Source organism: Dermacentor albipictus, chromosome 8 (genome assembly GCF_038994185.2).
Source record: "Dermacentor albipictus isolate Rhodes 1998 colony chromosome 8, USDA_Dalb.pri_finalv2, whole genome shotgun sequence".
Classification (NCBI taxonomy): domain Eukaryota; kingdom Metazoa; phylum Arthropoda; class Arachnida; order Ixodida; family Ixodidae; genus Dermacentor; species Dermacentor albipictus.
In genome coordinates this window covers 67,410,458-67,423,512 of record NC_091828.1, presented here as the reverse complement: position 1 = coordinate 67,423,512, position 13,055 = coordinate 67,410,458, and the positions used below count along the sequence as shown (strand labels likewise).

General features: G+C 50.6%; 1 protein-coding gene across 3 annotated transcripts in view; it reads left to right on the top strand.

Annotated features, from left to right (window-relative positions):
• Helz (Helicase with zinc finger) overlaps positions 1-13,055 on the top strand; it is an 88,032-nt gene that overhangs the window by 27,530 nt on the left and 47,447 nt on the right. For all 3 annotated transcript variants that reach the window (XM_065447445.2, XM_065447446.1, XM_065447447.2), the window contains exon 9: positions 11,248-11,479. In XM_065447445.2, the coding sequence (XP_065303517.1) occupies positions 11,248-11,479 (232 nt within the window). The remainder of the gene's footprint in view (positions 1-11,247; positions 11,480-13,055) is intronic.

Genomic DNA, 13,055 nt, shown 5'->3' with positions numbered 1-13,055 from the left:
TACTGAGCAAAATGATAACAAGAGAATCATGAAGGCAAGAAAGACGTAAATATTGTCATATGAAGCGTATACAAAGAATTGAAAACGCACAGAATCACAGCACAAAAAAAAATTATTCAACAAAATTTAATTCAACAAAACGCATGACAGAGCATTTTCAAAAGAAGATTGCGAGGCTAAGACAACTTCTGGCAATTTATTCCAATCATGCACTGTTTTGGGAAAAAATGAGTTTTTAGACATTTATACGGCACTGGTATTCTAGAATCTTTAAAGAATGATCTAAACGGGAGGATATATAGCTGGGAGGTTTCATGTATGAATCTTTAGACAAACCTGCTACGCCTATAAAAATACTGTAAAATAGCTTAAGTCTAATGTACTTGCGTCTGTCTTGCAATAGAGGCCAGCCCAAATTTTTGCACATCTGAGAGCTGCTTTTGGTGAAATCATAGTTTGTGCACTGTCAAAAGCACGAAGTGCAATTCTATAGCCTCGCGCAAGGCTTTCCAAAATAGGTTAGCAGAATTTTTACAGTAAGGTTTTGTTCTGCAAAGCATTTCCTATTTGTGCTATTTCATTGTGCAACAATGAAATTCACATGAAAGCGAAATTTTTCGCTTTCGCCATCGGTTTTGTTATTGTGGCGTTCATCTGTTTATTTACAGTAAAACCTCGTTCATACGTTCCCATTGGGCACATTTTTCCAGCGCCAACGTTCGCGATTGAGAACAAAAAAAATGACCCAATGGAGTTATGCTCATTTTTTACTGGTTTATGCGCTCCCTGAAAGCGCGATGTTTCGGCGCTAACGTTCAGTATGTCGCCAAACTTCGATCGTATGATACATTTTCCGGCTGCTAGATCCAATGTGAACAAGAAAATGTACGAGGCGAGCACGATCGAGCACAGTACATACATAGCAGCCCACCGCGGCGTGCCACTGTCAATCTCATCGTCACTGCTGCTGCTGTTGTCGCACCACGCTGCCATCTCTGTCGCCACAACGATCGCCCCATCAGAGATTCTTCGCAGAACGAGGCAGCACTATGTGCACTCAGGAACTCCTCCATTTTAGCACCGCCTATTTTATCGCCAGTAGCAGTGTGCTCCTAGAGTTCGCCAACGTCAGCGGCTGCTACCGTGTTGGCTTCACACATAGGGGGTTTCACCCTGGCGCACAAAGTTTGCCTTTTCCATTGATTGGCATGATGACTGCTTCTAGCCTTCATGATTGTGGCGGCGCTTGTGGTTTTCAGAATCGTCAGCATCATCTGCAATGCTCTTCGTGGCTTTCACAATCAGCACATTGGCAGGATGCGCTGTGCGGTAATGGCGGCATATACAAACTCGTGTAGGCAAGCTTTTCGCCCCGTCTCTGTTAAGAGGAACTCAGCAACACAAATTTCACGATTATTCTGCATGGGAAACGCCACCCAAAAGGCAGAATTTCGATCGTTATAGCCGATACGCATTAATTAACATATTGTTATATAGTTTTTTTTTCTCATAGCCCTAATGCATAAGTTGATACTCTGAAGTTGACTCATCGTTATGACCGATATATCATTATACATGGTGTCATTATATACACTCGAACCCGGCTATATCGAACTTGCAAAAAAAAACTCCGATCAGTTCGATATAGAGCATAGTTCGATATAAGCCTGCCGAATAATTGGATGTCATAAAAACACATACCATTTATAAAATCATTTTATTGATGAAACTAGCTTATTTTCGCATCAAATAGTCCTGCATTTCTTTCTGCTTGGGCAATTTCGCTGCCTGCGACGCACGCACTTCTACACATTGTCTAAGGAGTCGGGAGCAGCTGAGGTCGCAACCTTCCGCATTCACGCAGAAGCACTGGACTAGTGCGAGCGCACCAATCTTTTCGGAGGATGTAGGCAAAGGACCGTCGTTGCTTTCCTCATTGTGCCCCCTTTCACTTGTGCTCGGTACGATGTCGGCAGGGGCGTAGCCAGGGGGGGGGCTTATGGGGTGTGACGCGCAAGACCCGCGGCAAGCGAGCCCAAGACCCGCGACGAGGAGCCACGGTTCTCGGAGGCCAGGCGCGGGATCGACGGTAGTTGACTGAGCGACGAACAGGTGGCGTGAGTGCGGAGAGGACAGCGGCGGGAGCATGCGAGCGTGCGGGGAGAGAGTGGCAATAAGGGAGAACTCGGAGTGTGGTTGTGTGGTGCGGAAGGTTGGCGTTCGGGAAATAAAGCGGTAGTTCGGGACCACGTGTGGCGTGTCGTCGATCGTGACAAGTGGGGGCTCGTCCGGGATCTACGTGGACATGGAGACAGTGGACGTTCCCGGACAATTGGTACAGCATCTGCTGGGGCAGACGAGCGGATCTACCATGGAACGCGAGCAAATCGCGGCAGCTGTCAGACAAAGACTGATGGCGGCCGAGGCAGTGCCTATGGGTTCTACGACAACGGCGGCGGCGGTTCAGCCGGTGAGCGACTGCGCTCCGCGCTCCACAGGAGGTCAGCCAGGTCAGCCTCCAAGGTTTAAAGGGTTCAACGACCATAAGTCCCCCGAGGAATTTTTGGACCGGCTTGAAACGTTTTGTTTGGTCAGCGGTGTCGCAGCTGACAAGAGGCTTACGCACATTGTGCCTGCTGCGCTGGAAGGTAGCGCGAAGTTGTGGTGGCGATTCGTGAACCCGTTTGCGTCGTGGGAGGAGTTCACTGCGGCGTTTATTGCGGAATTCTCCTCCATTGACGCGACGCGCCGCTTGAAACAAGAGCTGGAGCACCGGACGCAACATCCCCAAGAAAATTTAAAGGAATTTATATATACCATCGCGGCCTACTACGACCGGATTGGCGGCGAAGTGCCCGAGTCGGAAAAGGTTGACCGCGTGCTGCGGCAGATGCACCCGCAACTCCAGGATTTGGTGGAGGGAAGACAGTTCAGCAGTCTCGCAGAGTTGGCAAAGGCCGCTGACGGTCTCATGGAGCGTTTTTGGAGGCGCATGCAGTACAAGCCACCACCACCCCCGACTGACCAAGTCGCGAGAGACTTGGCCTTCCAATCGACTATAAACGTGGCCGGCGTGCCGGGAACACAACCCGGAGGGTTGATCACAGCGGCTGCCGCGCCGTTCCAGTATCCGCCGGCGGCATCCCCCTGGCCGTTGCACCCCGCGGCGATACAGCCCTCCTACCACCGAGACCAATTGCACGGATTGGCCGCATTCGCCACAAGGACGCCACATCTCTCAACGCCGTCACAGCAGCAAAGGTACCAGCCGCGTGACCAAAGAGAATTCAACTGCCATCGCTGCGGAGGCGTCGGTCACATGGCCCGCGAGTGCCCTACAGGTCGGCGTGGCGGCCCACCCCGCTGCTACCAATGCAACGGGATCGGACATATCCGCTCTCAGTGTACGGGAAACGGGGGACGGTAGGTGCTACACCGGCAAGCACCTACGAGACTGCGCTGCAAGTAGCGGCCTTGGCCGGCAACAAGGAGCCTCTCCTGGAAGTGCAGATCGGGAGGACGACGTTCCAGGCCCTACTGGACACAGGCTCGAGTGTGAGCTTGCTTGGATTGCCGGCGGCAAGGGTAGCGGTCGAGGCGGGCGCCAAACCCAAGACACAGGAACAAGCACTCCGCCTGGCAGCAGGTTGGTCTCAGTCGACGACTTCCCTCAAGTGCAAAATAAAGTGGGCCACAAGCAGCCGCAATCAACGCTTCCTGTGTGTGCCAGACTTGTGTCGGGACATTGTACTGGGCAGAGATTTTTTAACAGCAACAGGCATCTCTTTACATGTATCGCTGGGTGGGTGGACGATTGGAACCGATCCACAGTGCGTGGTGCCATTTGCTAAGCGTGAAAAGGACCCAGCGACAGCACTTGCAATAGAAGATGGAGAGTCGTACCACTTGCACAGCCTCTTTGAAGAAGTGCTTGTAGTTCCAGGCATAGAGAACATGCATCAGGCTGGCACCAGGGAACTACACCCAAGCATGAGTAAAGTTCTCGATGACTTTAGCCATCTGTTTACTACAGTTGCGGGATGTACCACCCTGGCTCAGCACCTCATTGACACGGGGGACAGTGCGCCCGTGAGATGCAAGCTACGTCCAGTGAATGCGAAGAAGCAGAAGATCATTGAGGGCTGTGTGGATGACCTCCTACAACAGGGCCTTATAAGACGAAGCACCAGCCCGTGGACTAGTGCCCCAGTGCTCGTTGCAAAGAAGTCTGGAGGCTACCGACTCGCTGTGGACTACCGTCCGTTAAATGCACGCACCCGAGTACCTGCCTACCCAATGCCTCGAACTGACTGGCTGCTAGCGCAGTTGGGCCGAGCAATGTGGTTTTCCAGCTTTGATCTCTCCCAAGGGTTTTTCCAAATTCCTGTTTGCAAGGCTGACATAGCTAAAACGGCCTTCATTTGCCATCAAGGTACATTTGAATTTACGAGGATGCCCTTCGGGGTGGCAGGTGGTCCAGCAACTTTTCAAACCCTAATGGACCGGGTGCTGCAGGGAATCAATCACCACTTTGCTATGGCATTTTTAGATGATGTCCTTGTATACTCAGAGACACTGGAGAAACATGTTGAACATGTAAAGGAAGTGCTACAACGCATTGAGGGTGCTGGCCTTACGATTAATCCAGATAAAGTACAGGTATGCCGTCAGTCCCTCAAGTTTTTAGGTCACATCATCTCCCCTGGGCAGTGCAGACCAGATGAGGACAAGGTGCGTGCAGTGCTGGATTACCCTAGACCCAGTACAGTTAAGCAGCTGCAAGCCTTCCTGGGACTTGCCGGCTACAATAGAAACTTCATCCCTCACTTTTCACTGACAGCACATTCACTGACCAACCTTTTGAAGAAGAACGAGCCATGGCAGTGGGAGGAGCGCCAAGAACAGGCTTTCACTGCACTCAAGCAGGCCTTAGCTCAGGATGCTGTTATAAGCCTCCCAGATCTAAATCGACCCTTTGTGGTGGAGACAGATGCAAGTGGCATTGGCATTGCAGCTGTGCTGCTGCAGGCTGGCCCTGATGGTCTGCAGCCTGTTTCCTTCATTAGCAGAGTCCTTACAGCAGCCGAGAGCCATTATACCGTCCAGGAGTGGGAATGCCTGGCAGTAGTCTGGGCAGTGGACAAGTTCAGGGCATATCTTGAATTTACGGAGTTTGAAATACACTGTGACCACTCCTCCCTGGCATGGATGTTTAACACCGACCAAGCTTCACCCAGGGTCAAGCGTTGGGTTCTTCGGCTGCAGGGCTTCAACTGCCGAATCAAGCACAGACGAGGGCTGGCAAACATACCCGCTGATGCCTTGAGTAGAGCCCCTCTCCAGTGTGAAGACAACCTAAGTGACAACCTACATGAGACACTGTTCCCCATTGCTGCTCCAGAACCTGAAGGCAAAATTACATTTGATGAAGTAGCTGTGGCCTCGGAGGTTGACTCTTCGCTGCTGAGTGACACAACACAGCTGGTACAAGAACAGGCTCGTGATGACCGCCTCTTAAAGCTGAAGGCAGTGGTCCAAGGGACTCAGCTCCCAAGTTCGGACCCTGATCATCGCCTCTTTCGTGATCTGGCCGAAACAACGGAACTGCAGCCAAGCGGATTGCTGGTTCAGCAAAGAGGCAACCAGAAGGTAGCGTGGTTACCTAGTCACTTGCGGCAGCTGGCACTGAAGGTGGCCCACGACCATCCCACTGCAGGCCATGCTGGATTTTTCAAAACTCTGAGGCGTGTGGCTGCACGATTCGTCTGGCTGGGCATGCGAGCAGATATATCAAAGTATGTGCAGTGCTGTACCGTCTGTCAGCGCACAAAAGCTCGGCGCAAGAAACCAGAGGGCCTCATGAGCAGTCAGTGGGCAACATCACCCATGGAAGAGCTCAGTGTTGACATTATCGGGCCCTTGCCATCTACACCCCGGGGCCACAAATACTTGCTGGTAGTTATTGACAAATTTACGAAGTTCCCAGAGCTTTTCCCTCTACGAGCAGCAACAAGTGCGAAAATACTGGAGTGCATGGTGCAAGTCTTCTGCCGCCATGGCACACCTGTGGCCATCACCAGTGACAATGGCAAGCCCTTTGTTAGCACACTATGGCGCAACCTCTTGAAACACTGGGGCATCAAAGATCGCCACACAGTGCCTTACCGGCCGGCTGGCCAAATGGTGGAGCGTCACAATGGCACAATTAAGCAGTGTCTACGGGCATACTGCTCCAACCACAAAGACTGGGACCGGCACATACCTGAGATCGCCCTTACCATGCGTACTGCCGAGAGTGTTGTCACCGGATATACTCCAGCATTGTTGTGTTACGGCCGCGATTTGCGCACCCCATGGGAACCTACAAGCGACAAGGAGGACACAGAGCCTCCAAAAGCAGCACACCATGCACTTGCTGCAGAACTCCAGCGGTGCCTTGGAGAGGCCCTCCAGTATGCTCGGTCACATCAGGCAGCTGCTTGGAAGGTGCAGAAATCCGGTTACGACCGTCATCGTCAGGCAACAACCATCAAAGAGGGTGACCTTGTGCTCCTGGATTCCCATACCTTGAGTGATGCGGCCAAGGGTGTTTCGGCGAAATTGGCACCGCGGCGAAGTGGACCTTATTGTGTAATCAAACGATTAGGTGACAATAACTTTGTTTTGAGCGATCCTGCTACAGGACGTCATCGAACTACTGCCCATGCTGATCAGTTGATGCTCTACCATGAGCCATGGCCCCTCCCTACCAGCACAGTTTCACGATTCGAGGGGGGGGGAGAGTTGTGACGCGCAAGACCCGCGGCAAGCGAGCCCAAGACCCGCGACGAGGAGCCACGGTTCTCGGAGGCCAGGCGCGGGATCGACGGTAGTTGACTGAGCGACGAACAGGTGGCGTGAGTGCGGAGAGGACAGCGGCGGGAGCATGCGAGCGTGCGGGGAGAGAGTGGCAATAAGGGAGAACTCGGAGTGTGGTTGTGTGGTGCGGAAGGTTGGCGTTCGGGAAATAAAGCGGTAGTTCGGGACCACGTGTGGCGTGTCGTCGATCGTGACAGGGGCTTGAGCCCCCCCCCGAAATTTTTTCGTGCTGTCATGCGCCGCCGACCAAAACAACTCCTGGCGCCGGAAATCATGCTCTTATTTGTCTAGAATGTCCTGAATTCATGCTCGAAAAGACATTTTAGCGCGAACATAGCGAAATTGGGCTGGATTTCGCGGAAACGCCCATGCATCGGCAGTCACATACCGTAACGCAAGGAGCCCCACCGAGCACAAAATTTCAAGGGCGTTTTGATGGCGAGCGGGCTCGTCTCGGCATCTCGTGGAGGCCGCGGAATCTACCGAGCGCTTGGATTTCAATTCTGAAACTTTGTGGGTATAAAGTTCTCAAAACATTTTGATGCGAAAGGTGCATTGACATTTCCAAAGTCGTGCTTTAGATTTTCGATTCCGGAATTTTGTGGGTTTAATGCTGTTGTAAACATTTGACGCCAAAGGTGCATCGACCTTTGTAAAGTCGTACATCGGGCCCTACAACGAGACAAGCCAAATCAACATACTATCAGACAAGTTGACAAAGCACGCAGCGAGGTCCGATGAGACAAAGCGTTGTGGTGGTTCATTTGTGCCATCAGGTCACAGAAAAGAATATGAATTTTTTTTCACCTGCGCCAAAGCATCCATGCCAAGACACGAAAGCCACCATTGTAACTAAGTTTTTATTTTTCTACCTAGACTTTTATTCGCGAGGATACATTAGGCCTCTTTCTCATCTTTTTTTTCGAGTTCGAGTGGGAAACGTTGCAACATTCCTCATGCAGCCCAGACCTGTTTCCTTGCGTCTTCTACATTTGGTAAAATTTGAAAAAACTGCTCAAGGGAACCAGATTCGTGTCGTAAGATGACGTGTAGTCATTTACAGATTTTTGAGACAGCAACCCAAGGAGTTTTATGAGACGGGAATTACGCGACTCGGTAGTAGGACAAGTGTCTAAATACTCATGGTGGCTACTTTCAAATAAAGTACCCCTTTTATCATATATTCGCATTGGCTCACTTTCATTTGACTCGCCCTCGTATATTTTGCAGAACTCCTGCTTTTTTAAATGTGCTCTCTGTTGCGACTACAATTTCGGAGCAATTGCTCGCAATACACGAGCGGTGACAGCTGCTTCTGCGCAATACATTCTAACAAAGGACAGCGGCATTGAGATTTTCCCCTGGTCGTTGCATATGTACGAAAATGTAAACAAGGTTGTTAAATGATATATATATATATATATATATATACAGTCGCCGACCGTTTATTCGGACCTCACGGGGACTGCGGAAATGTCCGAATAAACAGGTGTCCGAAAAAGCAGATTATGAAAAAAAAATGAAATCCTTTATTTGCACGCACTTATTCGGGCTCGGCAGTAGGCTTGAAGAAATCGTGAGTGCGCCGTTGCACGCTGTTCCGTTTACGCGCAATCAGATAAGCCTGAATCTCGGAGAGGGTCGTACGGTCATTATAGGCGGTTGAAAGCACAGTCACTGCTTGTACACGCTCCGCATGCGATGGCAGCGTAGCACATGGTGCGTCAACTTCCGACTCGGTCATCGTTCGGCGGTGCAGCAGAAACCTGACGAATGATCTCGCCGTCGTCGAGTTCTGCGCATGCCAGTACAGCAGTGTCAGCACCTGTGAAACTGTCAAATGAGACGGTGTCCGGAATCGCAATGCAACCACTGCGCAAGTCTCGGCAGAACATTTTCCGCGTCGGTAGGGAGCACATCAGAAGGCGACAAATCTTGGGCCTCCCGGCACCCGCTTGCCGGCATTCCGCAGCGCAGTCTGCGCGGGCACTGTCGGCGCCATTAGACACTTGACGAGATGTTTCCGTATGCCGCGTTGGATCACCGAAACCTCGACACAGCACACAAAGCAAACACCACCGTGCCGACACCAGTCACACAAACAAAAAAACGCGGCATGCTCGCAGCGTCGTGCGCGAAGAAACAAATCAGCTGCTGGATTGTCTTGACATGGCTTACTAAGCTGAAACCGGAACTGCTGCAGAGCCACTCTATCGAACCAGGCAGAAACGATGATGATGAGCGGGGATTTCCAGTAGCGCCACTTCGTGGGGCAGCAAGGAAGCTCCGTTCAAAACAAAAATGGCGTTCAGCAAGTCGAACCATGCGCCGGTCAGAGTCGGTGCATGGTGCTCTCGACCGAGTTGGCTCAAGGAGTGTCCGAAAAATCAGACGAGAGGTTGCAAGGTGTCCGAACTTTCGGCAGTTGTTGTACATTATGGTCTATGGGGAGAATGGCGGTGCCGCGAAGCTGACCGAATAATCGGGCATGTCCGAATTTTTGGAGTCCGGAAAATCGGTCGGCGACTGTATATATATATATATATATATTTATATATATATATATAGATCCCTCGACTAATTCTGTAAGGAGGAGGCCGAGCGGCAAAGTGAGCCCCCCACGAACAAAATTTCTGGCTACGCCACTGGATGTCGGCAATGTAGTCTTTGTTTTCGGGCTCTGCCGTGGTCGCGACACTATCATTTGCACTCACAAACTCGCCCACTGTTGATTCGTCAACAGCTTCTGGATATTCTGACAGCTCGCTCCAAGTTTCGGCAACACCGGCAACGGCTGCGTCGCATTCACCAGAATTTACAGTCATCACCGAGCACGCGGAAGCTGTCACGGCTGAAGCAATTTCGGATGAACCACTCGTACACGGCCGTGCGTATGCGTTGGGTGCCACGGGCACCGGGGCGAGAGTTTGGCCGCTTTAGCCCTAATTTCCCCCTTATTCTTCAAGATCGTCCTGAGAGTTCTTTGGCATTATTCACGCTGCGGGGACACATCCGACTTCTCACTGCGTTCGACCCGATTTATGATTTCTAGCTTCACGATGAAACGCAAATTCTGCCGCTTCATCACGGCAACACTGCAGGAGAAGGCCCACAAGGCACACACACAATGGACCAGAAAAGCACCGAGACAACTCGCACTTTCGCCATTTTTCACGACGAGTGCATAAGACCCTCTGATTGGTTGTCTGAGCAAGCGCTGCGGGCAAGCCAGGATCATTTTTTGCAGGGGGTTGTCGACGGCTCGTCCGAAGCAGCGCAGTCACGGTAGGGAGAGCGGTTGGATGGGGCCGCGCCTTCGGGTTTCCTCGCAACCGCGAGGGAAGCCAATTTCTGGGGGCACTTTTCTGCCGCTCGACGTTTGATATATCGGGAGTTGCTGTTATTTTTGTACAATATAAACGTAATTTTTTCTATATATATTCATTGTAATTATAGCGTGCCCAGAAATTGTTCGATATATAGAATAATTCGATTTGAATGGGTTCGATATAGTCGGGTTCAACTGTAAATGGTGTCGTTATAAATGGACTGCACTGTATATGTTTTCTGGCCGCTAGACCCCATGTGAACAAGAAAAGGCATGAGATGCATGTGATTGAGAACAGTATCGCCACCTAGGGGTCTCGCGTGAAAACGACGGCACGCAGTTTCTTATTCCGGTACCAGCAGATCTCCGCCTGGGTCGTCACACGCTGCATTCGCAATTGTCGCTGCCAAACCTATTTCGATAAGCATCTTCACCTATCTGTCTTACAGCGCATGATGTGTAGTGCCATTGGTAGTGTACTGCATGCTTTTAGTAGGCGATAATCCAAATGCGCCACCATTCCCTGCTGCAGGCGGCGCGATGTGGGCATCACGTTTCGTTTTGGCGGCATCCGGCGTTAGCTTCCAGCTTGATTTCGGTTTTGTTTCCCATTGCCCTCTTAAAACACCATGCAATAGGAAAACAACAAAACGCATCTCGGGTCACGGAGCACCACCAGCTCGACATGCTTCAGCGTCTCAGATCCGCGACACTTCGCATTACGTGTATGTCAACAATAGTTGAGTCTTTCAAATTTTTTAGTTACTTCAGACTGTACGTTTTCCTGGTTAGTATGTTTTTTCTCGCATTTTTTTCCAATACATATGCATGAGGTACTGCTGTATTCGAATATTCAGTTGTGTCTGTACATTTCTTGGTCACTTCGAGTATTGAATCCGAACTGCTTTGTACAGGGCCCATTCATTTAGTCCAGTGACTGTGTCAAGCTTACTATTCCTCGGTAAGCTGGCCAGAACTTTCATGAGGAACAGTTCCATTTTTCTCGTGGCTGTAGCTGTTAGTGTTGGCTGTGGTGTTCCTTCAATACCTCTCTTTTGCAGGTACAACATACGGGTGTCCCTCGATGTCACGGACAATCTGCAGACGTCGTCGGCCAACTCGACTGAAGCATACTATGCCCAAGGCGGTGAGCTGTTCGCTTGCCTGCGCCTCGATGCAGACATCACTGAGGACACCGCGGCCGGCCGTCTGGTTCTGCAGAACTGCCAGCTGGTCTGGCTAGCCCCTGTTAAGGCAATCGACACCGAAGAGAGAAGGCCAGGGAAGCCTAGGGTGAGCCATGCTGTGCTAGCGGTTTTGCTGCATTATTGCTTCGGGACTTCGTGGTTCTTGGCTGTCTGCTTGGCTGTAGGCTGTAGCCTGGAAGCATTAAGAATTTGGCACTAGTGAACTGCCGATAGAGCACTTTATGTGAAGGTGCTAATCTGGACATTTCAAATTCTGCCACGTCAACTTCACCATTTGGTCTGCATCGATTGGCTCACAGGGTGGATGCTCCTCCTTTGTTTGGCTCAAAACACCAACGTGGGTGAATTTGACAATATTGCAAACTTTGGAAGCGCCCTGAATTGTGCCCTGGCATGGGAATGCATACCTGCCAACTCTTCCAAATTTTCCATAAAATGTACAAATTTCGAGCAGTCTTACAATTTTGCGAATCTTTCTTGAAAGTTAGCGGAAAACATTTTATTTGCGAAAAAAAGGACTATGAACATGTAGTAAAACTACACCCTGGTACCTTGCGCCGCCACAAGAGGGCAATACGTATGTGTGGTATCATCATCAGCAGCTGCAAGATTGCAGTGACTTCTATCGTCTACTAGAGGGGTCATGAATCCATATCCAAAACTCGATAGTGCCGCACATCTAGCGCCTCCGCAAACCTGTTGCTATGCTGTTGCCTTTATTTGCACAGGCGCACGGGTTTGGGCTTCAGTCAGCTTCATTCACTGCAGTGTTGGCCTTGCCTTTTGTGTGACTAGCTGTTGCGTCGGATGCAATGCGGCTCCGGCCTGTAGCGGCTTCGCTGTGAAATGGCGGGCTCGAAGCCCCGACTGTACTTACAAGTGTTTTTGAAATCGTACACTGCAGAATTTCCATGCTTCGTGCCGTCAAAGAAAGGGGAGAAGTTCGGATTTTGCACAATGTGTGCCTGTGATTTGAACATTTCGCATGGCGGCAAGTTTGACATCAATTAATCTTAAATTCACGTCCATATCACTTCGAAAAAGCATCGGGGATACGTGCGAGCCGCGGACAGCCAGCCAAGCCTAGCAAGTTTTGTACATGGTGACAACGACCTTGGTGTGATTCGTGCAGAACGCTTCTTCACGGCGTTTTTAGTTGAACACACCACCCGTTGAGTGTTGGCGATCATGCCGGACTGCTTTTCCAGAAGACGTTCCCGAAGTGCGAAGAAGTGAAACGCTACGCCTTTGGACGAACAAAGAGGACGTCAATTATTTGGGAAATGGCCGCCAACGCGGAGACTCCTTTAGCTGGATGCCCTAAAACAGCGAGTATTTTCGATCGCTGTGGATGGCAGTAACGATAGAGATTCGCACCTTTGCCCTATTGTTGCGACATATTTCGTTAAAGAAACGAGTGGAGTCGAAAGCTGCCTTTTTTGCCTCGGGACAATCCAAGGGGAAGCGACGAGTCACAAGATTGCAAATCTGGTTCTGAACGAGCTGAAGTCTTGGAATTTGCTGTTGGAAACCTGTTGGCTATGTGTTCAGACAATGCCCATGTCGTGATCGGCAAGAAAAACAGTGTTTCTACTGTAACAAGAGAGGCTCAAGCAGGTTTGATAGGGGTTGGTTGCCCGTGCCATCTCATCAACTTGGCC